This window comes from Anomaloglossus baeobatrachus, chromosome 7 (genome assembly GCF_048569485.1).
Source record: "Anomaloglossus baeobatrachus isolate aAnoBae1 chromosome 7, aAnoBae1.hap1, whole genome shotgun sequence".
Classification (NCBI taxonomy): Eukaryota; Metazoa; Chordata; class Amphibia; order Anura; family Aromobatidae; genus Anomaloglossus; species Anomaloglossus baeobatrachus.
The window spans coordinates 262,891,478-262,903,515 of NC_134359.1; the positions used below are offsets into that span (position 1 = coordinate 262,891,478).

The following is a 12,038-nucleotide window of genomic DNA, read 5'->3' on the forward strand; positions in this document are numbered from 1 at the left end:
GAAGCACCGAGATGGCCACAAAAGGGATCTTCAGTAGCCCCCGACTGCCATGATGACCCGTTGCAGGAGAGGTGCAGCAAACAACCGAATGAACGCTCCAGAGACTGACGATTGGTAGCTGTTCGCTGTTAGAGGCAAATGCCGGCTGTGTAACACAGCCGGCATCTGCTGTCTATGGAGCAGGCTCCGCTCCTGAATTCTCTTCTCACACCCATACCAGCTCCATGACATAGCAGTACTTCACTGAGTGGGAAGGGGTTGAAGAAGTTGTCAAACTTCTATACGAAAAAACCCAAAAAACCCTACTTACCTCTTCTTTTCCCCAGCACTACACTGTTGATGTATGGTGAGACATGTTTCAGTGAATCCAAAAGGGTGAGATGTCCCGGTCACTGGTCTTACCAGAGATGTTGTCCGGTGATCATCTCTCGCCATCTCATGAATGCTGTAAATCAGTCGGTGTCATGTGTCTCCGTGGTTTGTATCATTGGAGGGGACCCAACAAGCACAACGTCTGCAGAGTGCGTTCTCTCGGTGCTGCGCGTTTTCAGACTCGCACATTATCTGGTGTGAGTTGGTGTTCTTGGGATAGGACCATTATTTTGTGATCCCCCGGACACCATTATATATAGGACAATTCATTGATCACTACGGTCGAGTCAGAAACTATTTTAATATAAAAAGTAATTACATGACAATAAGAAGTTCTCATCACAAGGTCCTACTCCTCGTTGTGTTCCCTACACCATGGCCTCCATGTGGAGGAGCTTCAATGCTTCCGAAATCTGTGGGCTGGTGTCCATCTGTCCGTACATGCCCACCAGGAAGGCTCTGTGCAGGAGTACGGCCGCGTGTTCTGTGGAGACAAACAGAATGCATAGCTATATACAGGACTATAGGATACAGGGTAACAAATCCACCCATAAAATTGGGTTCAGAAAAACCAAATGTGTATTGTCATCCTATAAAGGGACTATGATTGGTGGGTGTCTTCACCAATATTGAGAATTCAAGCCCCATGTTCATCGCTTTCTCTGGGGGACCCAGGTACCTTCTTAGCTCCATTTAAAGGGAACCTATCAACAGTTTTTTGACCGACAAGCTGCGGCCACCACCAGTGGGCTCTTATATACAGCAGTCTAACATGCTTTATATAAGAGCCCAGGCCGCTGTGTAGAACGTAAAAGAAGGGAATTTTGTTTACTTACCGTAAATTCCTTTTCTTCTAGCTCCTATTGGGAGACCCAGACAATTGGGTGTATAGCTTCTGCCTCCGGAGGCCACACAAAGTATTACACTTTAAAAAGTGTAACCCCTCCCCTCTGCCTATACACCCTCCCGTGGATCACGGGCTCCTCAGTTTTGGTGCAAAAGCAGGAAGGAGAAAACTTATAAGGCTGGTTTCACACTACGTCTTTTTAACATCCGTCCTTAACGTTATTTTAGCGGACAAGCGGATCCAGTGCAAATGCGTTTTCATTTCAATGCATTTGCAATGGACTCGCGTTAACATCCGTTCACCTGCGTTTGCGTGCGTTATAGTGAGGATCCAGTGACTTGCAGTTTTTTAACATGTTTCAAAAACGCTACTTGTAGCGTTTTTGAGCTCCGTCCAAATACTGCAAATTGCTGGATCCTGACTATAACGCACGCAAACGCAGGTGAACGCTGGCGTGCTGATAGACAGGATCCTGCTTTTGTACTGAGCATGCCCAGAAAGTACTGAGCATGCCCAGAACCAGTCTCGCATGATCTGTCTATCTCTCTACTCCCTCCCTCACCCTCTCTCTCTCTATCTCTGTCTTTCCCCCTTCCTCCCCCTCCCTCTCTCTCCCACCTGAGAGCTGCGGACACTCGTAACCAAGGTAAATATCGCGTAACCACTTCTCTTAGTTACCCGATGTTTACGTTGGTTACGTGTGCAGACAGCCCTGCTCCTAGCAGCTGCAGACACTCGTAACCAAGATAAATATCGGGTATCCAAGGCCGATGTTTACCTTGGTTACCAGCGTCTGCAGCTGTCAGAAGCCTCCTCCCAGTCTAGTTCCCCTCACTCCCGATCACATGACTCCAATGCCCGCCCCTAAACATCCAGTGCAGGATCCTGCAAAATAACATATGCGTTTGCATACGTTATTTGCTGTAAAAGCAGGATCCGTACTTCCGCTAAAAAAACGTTTTCAGCGGATGTTAAAAAGACGTAGTGTGAAACTAGCCTAAATTGGTCTAGGGTAAATGCAATCCGAAGGATGTTCGGAGAACTGCAAACCATGAACCAAAAGAACAATTCAACATGAACAACATGTGTACACAAAAAAACAACCAGCCCGAAGGGTACAGGGGCGGGTGCTGGGTCTCCCAATAGGAGCTAGAAGAAAAGGAATTTACGGTAAGTAAACAAAATTCCCTTCTTCTTTGTCGCTCCATTGGGAGACCCAGACAATTGGGACGTCCAAGAGCAGTCCCTGGGTGGGTAAAAGAATACCTCAATAAAAAGAGCCGAAAAAAACGGCCCCCTCTTACAGGTGGGCAACCGCCGCCTGAAGGACTCGCCTACCTAGACTGGCGTCTGCCGAAGCATAGGTATGCACTTGATAATGTTTCGTGAAAGTGTGCAGACTAGACCAAGTAGCTGCCTGACACACCTGCTGAGCCGTAGCCCGGTGCCGCAATGCCCAGGACGCACCCACGGCTCTGGTAGAATGGGCTTTCAGCCCTGAAGGAAGCGGAAGCCCAGAAGAACGGTAGGCTTCGAGAATCGGTTCCTTGATCCACCGAGCCAAGGTTGACTTGGAAGCCTGCGAGCCCTTACGCTGGCCAGCGACAAGGACAAAGAGCGCATCTGAACGACGCAGGGGCGCCGTGCGAGACACGTAGAGCCGGAGTGCTCTCACAAGATCCAAAGAGTGCAAATCCTTTTCACACTGGTGAATTGGATTAGGGCAAAATGAAGGCAAGGAGATATCCTGATTGAGATGAAAAGGGGATACCACCTTAGGGAGAAATTCCGGGACCGGACGCAGAACCACCTTATCCTGGTGAAACACCAGGAAGGGGGCTTTGCATGACAGCGCTGCTAGCTCAGACACTCTCCGAAGTGATGTGACTGCCACTAGGAAGGCCAACTTCTGCGAAAGACGTGATAGAGACACATCCCGCAGTGGCTCGAAAGGTGGTTTCTGAAGAGCCGTTAGCACCCTGTTAAGATCCCAGGGTTCCAGCGGACGCTTGTAAGGTGGGACTATGTGGCAAACTCCCTGCAGGAACGTGCGGACCTGCGGAAGCCTGGCTAGGTGCTTTTGAAAAAACACGGAGAGCGCCGATACTTGGCCCTTGAGAGAGCCAAGTGACAAACCCTTGTCCATTCCGGATTGAAGGAATGAAAGAAAAGTGGGTAAGGCAAACGGCCATGGAGTAAAACCGTTATTAGCGCACCAGGATAGGAAGATTTGCCAAGACCTATAATAGATCTTGGCGGACGTAGGCTTCCTGGCCTGTCTCATGGTGGCAATGACATCCTGAGATAACCCTGAAGACGCTAGGAGCCAGGACTCAATGGCCACACAGTCAGGTTGAGGGCCACAGAATTCAGGTGGAAAAACGGGCCTTGTGACAGCAAGTCTGGGCGGTCTGGAAGCGCCCATGGTTGACCCACCGTGAGATGCCACAGATCCGGGTACCACGACCGCCTCGGCCAGTCTGGAGCGACGAGAATGGCGCGACGGCAATCGGACCTGATCTTGCGTAACACTCTGGGCAGCATCGCCAGAGGAGGAAACACATAAGGCAGTCGAAACTGCAACCAATCCTGAACTAACGCGTCCGCCGCCAGAGCTCTGTGATCCTGAGACCGTGCCATGAATGCCAGGACTTTGTTGTTGTGCCGTGACGCCATGAGATCGACGTCCGGCGTTCCCCAGCGGCGACAGATCTCTCGAAACACGTCTGGGTGCAGAGACCATTCCCCCGCGTCCATGCCCTGACAAATGAGAAAATCTGCTTCCCAGTTTTCTACGCCCGGGATGTGAACTGCGGAGATGGTGGAGCCTGTGTCTTCCACCCACTGCAGAATCCGTCGGACTTCCTGGAAGGCTTGACGACTGCGAGTGTCGCCTTGGTGGTTGATGTATGCGACGGCAGTGGCGTTGTCCGACTGGATACGGATCTGCCTGCCCTCCAGCCACCGATGATAAGCCAATAGGGCTAGATACACTGCCCTTATCTCCAGAATATTGATCTGAAGGGATGACTATCGGAGTCCACGTTCCCTGAGCCCTGTGGTGGAGAAAAAACGCTCCCCACCCTGACAGGCTCGCGTCCGTGGTGACCACAGCCCAGGTTGGGGGTAGGAAGGATTTTCCCTGCGACAGAGAGTTGGGAAGGAGCCACCACTGAAGTGACGTCTTGGTTGCAAGGGAAAGATAGACGTCCCTGTCGAGGGAAGCCGAACTCCTGTCCCATTTGCGAAGAATGTCCCATTGGAGTGGCCGAAGATGAAATTGCGCGAATGGGACTGCCTCTATAGCTGCCACCATCTTCCCCAGGAAGTGCATGAGGCGCCTTAAGGGGTGTGACTGACTCCGAAGAAGGGATTGCACCCCTGCCTGCAGAGAAAGCTGTTTGTCGCTCGGAAGCTTGACTAACGCTTGCTGGGTATGAAACTCCATCCCAAGGTACGTCAGTGATTGGGTCGGTGTCAACTTGGATTTCGGGAAGTTGATGATCCACCCGAACCGCTGGAGAGTCGCCAGAGCGACAGATAGACTTTGTTGACACGCCACCCGAGACGGGGCCCTGACTAGGAGATCGTCCAAGTAGGGAATCACCGAGTGGCCCTGAGAATGCAGGACCGCCACAACGGATGCCATGACTTTGGTGAAAACCCGTGGTGCTGTCGCCAAGCCGAAAGGCAATGCCACGAACTGGAGATGTTCGTCCCCGATGGCGAAACGCAGGAAACGTTGATGCTCGGGTGCGATCGGTACATGGAGATAAGCATCCTTGATGTCGATCGATGCTAGGAAGCCTCCTTGTGATATTGAGGCGATGACCGAGCGGAGAGATTCCATCCGGAACCGTCTGGTTCTCACATGTCTGTTGAGTAGCTTGAGGTCCAGAACAGGACGGAATGACCCGTCCTTTTTTGGCACCACGAACAAATTGGAGTAAAATCCGCGACCACGTTCCTGAAGGGGAACGGGGATCACAACTCCTTCCATCTTTAGAGCAGCTACTGCCAGAAAAAGTGCGTCGGCCTGAGCGGGGGGCGGAGAGGTTCTGAAGAAGCGAGCCGCAGGACGAGAGCTGAACTCTATCCTGTAACCATGAGACAGAATGTCTCTCACCCATCGGTCTTGAACATGTGGCTACCAGGCGTCGCCAAAGCGGGAGAGCCTGCCACCGACCGAGGATGCGGTCAGGGGAGGCCGAGAGTCATGAGGAAGCAGTCTTGGAGGCAGTGCCTCCTGCGGCCTTTTGTGGGCGAGACTTGGATCGCCACGCATAGGAGTTCCTCTGGCCTTTCTCCGGCCTGTTGGACGAAGAGGATTGGGACTTGGCGGAGGGACGAAAGGACCGAAATCTCGATTGAACATTTCTCTGTTGAGGTCTCTTAGGTTTGGCCTGGGGTAAGGAGGAATCCTTTCCCTTGGATTCCTTAATAATCTCATCCAATTGTTCGCCAAACAACGGTCGCCAGAAAACGGCAAACCGGTTAAGAACCTCTTGGAAGCCGAATCTGCCTTCCATTCGCGCAGCCACATGCGGACTGCCACAGAGTTAGCGGATGCTACAGCTGTACGGCTAGCAGAGTCCAGGACGGCGTTCATGGCGTAGGATGAAAAGGCTGACGCCTGAGAGGTCAAAGACGCAACTTGCGGAGCAGAATTACGTGTGACAGCATTAATCTCAGTCAGACAAGCCGAGATAGCTTGGAGTGCCCACACGGCTGCAAAGGCCGGGGCAAAAGACGCGCCCGTGGCCTCATAGATGGACTTCACCAGGAGCTCAATCTGTCTGTCAGTGGCATCCTTTAGCGATGAGCCATCTGCAACCGACACCACGGATCTAGCCGCCAATCTTGAGACAGGAGGATCCACCTTGGGACAGTGAGCCCAACCCTTAATGACTTCAGATGGGAAGGGGTAACGCGTGTCAGTGAGGCGCTTAGTAAAGCGATTGTCCGGGACCGCTCTGGGCTTCTGGACAGCGTCCCTGAAGTTAGAGTGATCAAAAAACGTATTGCGTGTACGTTTGGGGAACCGAAACTGGTGTTTCTCCTGCTGAGACGCCGACTCCTCTACAGGAGGAGGCGGGGGAGAGAGATCTAACACCTGGTTGATGGACGAGATAAGATCATTTACTAAGGCGTCCCCCTCAGGTGTATCAAGGTTAAGGGCTACGTCAGGGTCAGAGCCCTGAGCTGCGACGTCCGCCTCGTCCTCCAGAGAGTCCCCAAGCTGGGATCCCGAGCAGCGAGAGGAAGTCGGGGAAGAGTCCCAGCGAGACCGCTTAGCCGGTCTAGGACTACGGTCCGGGCAGGAGTCTTCCGCCTGAGACCGAGGGGCCAACCTATGAGCGCGCTGTGACGCGGACCGAGAGGGGCCTGGAGGCGACGAGCCCACAGGGGCCGGGGCCTGTGAAAGGTCCGGTCTGGACTGCAAAGCCTCTAGCAACTTAGAAGACCATTTGTCCATAGACTGTGCAATGGATTGAGAAAGTGACTCAGAGTTTCTCAGCAAAAGAGGCGAATTCTGTCCCTGCAGCCTGGTCAGGGGTAGCAGGGGGGTCTACAGGAGCCGAGAGGCCCACCAGTGTCCGAGGCTCCGGCTGAGCAAGCGAAACAGGGGTCGAGCATTGCTCACAGTGAGGGTAGGTGGAACCCGCAGGCAACATAGCCCCACAAGAGGTACAGGCCGCAAAAAAACCCTGTGCCTTAGCAGCCTTGCTCCTTGTGGACGACATGCTGTTGTCTCCTAGGAGAGTGATCACTGAGGGTATATGGGAAAGGGGTATACAGCCCACCGAACAGATAGATATAGATATATACGTATCTAATCCGGCACCCTAGGGGGACCGGTGTGGCTTACCGACCGCTAACAAGCGGAGTGTGTCCTCCAGATTCCCTGCCTTGGATCCCCCGGAGCTGCAGAGCTGTTCACTGAAAATCCTCCACCGGCAGAATGCCAAAAAATGGCTGCCGGAGCTCTCAGGGGAGGAGTGGAGCCGTGGGCGGCGCCAGCAAAGTGCGGGAATCTGGGGTCCCCACAGTGATCAGTGAGAGGGGAGGAAACATGCAGGATGCTCCAGCCCTCACATCCGACGTCAGGTCGGTAATCCCGCCCTTACCCCTGACAGGCAGGCCTGGGGGCGGGATTTTTGCGACTAGGCCGCGATGAAGCCGGGGACTAAATTTGAGACCGCGCCCAACAAGCAGGCACGGTCGGCGCGGAAGTCTCCCGGCCTCCTGAATTCAGCAGCCGCCGCGGCTTCCGGGAAGAAGGTGCGCTCCCTGCACAGTCCCCAATGGGGACACAGAGTACCTTTGAGTTGCAGGGCCCGGTCCCTGAGGTTGAAGAGGCTCCGGTCCGGCAGGTTCCCACAGGGGCTGCGGATGGAGCACGGTCCCAGTAAATGGATGACCGCTTAGGATCCCACTTCTCCCAGAGCCGCTTAAGGGATGGTGAAGGAGACGGCATGTGGCTCCAGCCTCTGTACCCGCAATGGGTACTTCAACCTTAACAACACCGCCGACGTAGTGGGGTGAGAAGGGAACATGCCGGGGGTCCTCTTTTCTTCCAACCGACATAACTAAGTTGAGAATGCATGAGTGGATGTGTGCCTCCTTCCACACAAAGCATAAAACTGAGGAGCCCGTGATCCACGGGAGGGTGTATAGGCAGAGGGGAGGGGTTACACTTTTTAAAGTGTAATACTTTGTGTGGCCTCCGGAGGCAGAAGCCATACACCCAATTGTCTGGGTCTCCCAATGGAGCGACAAAGAAAACACTTAATACTCACCTAGGAGGTCGCTCCGGTGCACAACAGTCGGATGGGTGGCGCCGTTCTCTGGGACCAGCGCCTCCTCTTTTGGCCATCTTGGTCTGCTTTATTCTGAAGCCACGGTGCAAGACGCGTCTACGTCATACACTCGCGCTGGCATTGAGGTCCTGCGCAGGTGCACTGTGATCTGTCCTCCTCAGGGCAGATCAAAATATAGTAGTGCGCATGCGCAGGATCGGCGAGCGTGTATGACGTAGGACGGGTCATGCACACAGGCTTCAGAATAAGGAAGATTAAGATTGCCGAAAGGGGAGGCGCCGGTCCCAGAGAACGGCGCCACCCATCCGACTGTTGTGCACCGGAGCGACCTTCTAGTATTAAGTGTTTTTTATGTTCTACACAGCGGCCTAGGCTCTTATATACAGCATGTTAGAATCATGTATATAACAGCCCAGTGGTGGTGGCTGCAGCTTATAGGCCAAAAAAGTGGTGACAGGTTCCCTTTAAGTGCATGGGGATGGCTGGAGATCCCCGGCAGGAGGTGACGAGGGAAAACTTAGGAGGGGCCCCGCGCTGCACCAACGCCACCTCCATTCTTTCCTTATAATTCCATTACTGGTACAAAATGGGTAAACTCACCTCGGCACAGCAGTGTGTACTCGGGCAGATTCCTCAGCGCCGTCTGGACTACTTCAAAGTCCCTGCTGCCCAAACAATACATGAAGGTGGGCAGGAAGTCTGTAGCAATACTGAGTGCAGAAAAGAGGAATAAATCATTAGAATGAAGGGGTTTACATTAAATTGTTGCTAATTGGAGGGAGAAGGTGTCTGACCACTAGGAATCCCAATGATCCTGAAAATAAAGTTCAGTCTGAATGTAGCAGGGCTTGAGCATACGTCCCTCCTCTCTATGGGGGCATTGGAGGTATTCTGAATGAAGTGCTCGGAGAATGAATAGAGGGGGTGCACATGCTCAGTCAACGCTCTACAATGGGGGGTCTGTCATGCGATGTTGGGCTCTGCACACATTTGCGGGCACAGTATCGTCAGACTCTGTTCACACCAGAGTCTGGCAAACAACCTGAGGCTTCTGGATTGTTCAGCCTGAGCCGGACGTTGGCTGATTCAGGTTCACTGGTCTTCACCTCTGCAGTGAGTTAATTCCTGCAGACTTGTGAGCAGGATCTAAGAGCTAAGGTTGCTAATTGCCACGTGCAGCCGTCTCCTCCCTATTTAAGGCACAGGTTTCTTCCATTGCCGATTATAGCTTCAGCGATCCCGGTCTTGGTGGTTACCTTGTTTATGGTGATCTGTGCTGCGCTTCTGAGTGGTATGTGAGTTCCCCTGTTGTGCGTTACTTCCTTCCCTTTTTTGTTGTTCCCCAGTACACATTATCTCTCCTTTCTGTTTGAGTGCTGTGTGTGCGAGTTTCTGTTGTCCCTTGTCTGTGTTGTTTTGTGGGGTTTTGGCTTTGTGTGGGAGAAGGGGAGCAAGATCAAGGCCTGGACAGGAGTTAGGGCCACGCTGGGGGCTCATACCTGACTACCATCAAGCCTACCTCCAAGATAAAGGACAGTGCAGTGTCTCAAGTCTGAGGGCCAGCCTAGGGACCTGTCCTGTCATTACATACCCCGTGACAGGGTCCCAAAGTACAGACCTCTAATGATCTCTATTGTTTTGACTTAGTACAGCCCCTTTAAGGGGCTACGCATTCAGTGCTGAAACCCGTCAGAACACATGTACATCGGCACTGCCATTATAAACCAAATATCTAGGACAAAGCACCACAAACACCTGTGCTCCAACTGTGTGTCCAAGAAAGTGCTGGTCGGTGCCGGGTCAGATCAGGGTAACATTGCAGTAGGGCAGTACTTGCACCAGATTTGTGTTTGCGCCATTTCTGATAGTCATGTGGAATTAGCGCCTTTTCCATCCTTGTTATGCCCATTATAAATCTGATTATTATGCCGACCACATGTGTGATTGCAGCCGAGGACGACGCGGCAAACATCACAGCTAAAAGGGAAAGAAGAAATGTAAAAGCAAAAGCCGGCTCCGAAAAACAAAAGCTGCGGATCTCACCTGGGATTACACTGAATGGCGCGTAAGGCCAGGGTGAAGGCCTGATTGCGGCACGATTCCTCGGCGGAGCTCATAAGCCTCTGAAAATCACTCTGCGAAAGAAAAACACAGAGGGAAGAGGCAGGCGATGTTCAGTAATGAAAGCGCACAGTGTACAGCATTGATTCTCCCCCGTAATAAATTCACAAGATCACAGACGAGCCGACCCCAGTCCTGCTCCCTTGTTTCATTGTATCGGTATAGAACAAGATGCAGCACCCCTGCTGTGGAAAGAAGAGGAGCCGAGCCCACCAGGGATACGGGAAGTTTAGGAAGTTACATACTGATCACTTCAGAGGCCAGGACGACCGTGGTCCAGCACAGAAACGCCTGCAATCCTGATGTGCAGACAGTAAATTAAATACACTGACTTGTATCTGCAAATACAGCCAAAGACTGCTATAAAGGGGGTGTCTTGGCTGGTGTGTGGGGTCTTAAAGGGAATCTGTCAGCAGCATGATGTAGGGACACAGACCCTGATTCCAGCGATGTGTCACTTACTTTACTGCGTGCAGCAGTAGTGATACAATTACAGTTTTCTCTGCTGCAGATCTAGCAGAGCTCTGAATGCTGAGCAGTGTATAGCCCCACTCACACCACTGATTGGAAGCTGTGTATAACTCCACCCACCCCACTGATTGGCAGCTGTGTACAGTGTGTATAACCCCTCCCACCCCAATTGGCAGCATTCTGTGTACATGGTGTATAACCCCACCCCCACCACTGATTGCTAGCTTCCTGTGTACACTGTGTATAACTCCACCCCCACCAATTGGCAGCTGTGTACACTGTATATAACCCTACCCTGCGCACCCCACTGATTGGCAGCTTTCTGTGTACACTGTGTATAACTCCACCCCCACCAATTGGCAGCTGTGTACACTGTGTATAACCCTGCCCACCCCACTGATTGGCAGCTGTGTACACTGTATAACCCCGCCCACCCCACTGATTGGCAGCTTTCTGTGTACGCTGTGTATAACCCGGCCCACCCCACTGATAGGCAGCTTTCTCTGTACGCTGTGTATAACCCACCCCAACCACTGATTGGCAGCTTTCTGTATATAACCCCACCCACACACTGATTGGCAGCTGTGTACATGGTGTATAACCTCGCCCACACCATTGATTGGCATCTTTCTGTGTACACTGTATAACCTCACCCACACCACTGATTGGCAGCTTACTGTATATAACCACATCAACACCACTGATTGGCAGCCTTCTGTGTAAACCTAGTCCAGTAGTGATAATCTCCTGCTGATAAAACACTGGATTTTACTGAAACATCAAAACAGCCAAGTAAGCGACACATTCCAGTAATCTGGGTCTCTGTTCCTACATTATTCTGCTCACAGATTAAATAGCAAAATCCTGCTTACAGATTCTCTTTAATGTTATAAGCGGCATTAATTTTCAATGTAGAAGTGAGTGGCATGAGATAACCCCTTAAGGAGAAGTCCTTGTTAGATATCAGCTCTTACAGATGGGGAGGAGGGGGCATTTCAACCTCCATATACTCAAACAGACTCAAAATAGACTCATCTATGGGGGGGTCTTAGCCGTATGATCACTTACCCCTGCTAGTATACAAGGACAGGCAGTGGAGGGATATATTAGCGTCCTTACACGCGGTTTAATGGGGGACCTTTTTCAGGTAGGATTGGTCACATCGCATGCAATGTTGACTTACAATGTGATCTATACTGATTCATATAACACCGGCACAATCCTTTGGATATAGTGAAAAGACGGGACTTGTTGGATAAATAAGCGGAAAGCGCCAGATGGAGGGGTCGGCGATACTCACCGCGAAGAAGGAGAGGATTTCAGGCCGGCGCATGGACATTTCATCTATGTCGCTCAGGACCTGCAGGACGTCTGGAAGAAAAAAAAGAAAAAAGGAAACCAGTGCA

General features: G+C 51.9%; 1 protein-coding gene across 1 annotated transcript in view; it reads right to left on the minus strand.

The window, feature by feature from the left end:
• Positions 1–654: 654 nt before the first annotated feature.
• The window catches only part of INTS1 (integrator complex subunit 1), a 293,595-nt gene continuing 282,211 nt past the window's right edge, over positions 655–12,038 (minus strand). Inside the window, exons 42-45 of the mRNA XM_075319760.1 lie at positions 11,933–12,003; positions 10,084–10,175; positions 8,641–8,750; positions 655–856 (exon numbers count right to left, since the gene is read on the minus strand). Coding sequence (XP_075175875.1) covers positions 741–856; positions 8,641–8,750; positions 10,084–10,175; positions 11,933–12,003 — 389 coding nt within the window. The 3' untranslated portion in view covers positions 655–740. The remainder of the gene's footprint in view (positions 857–8,640; positions 8,751–10,083; positions 10,176–11,932; positions 12,004–12,038) is intronic.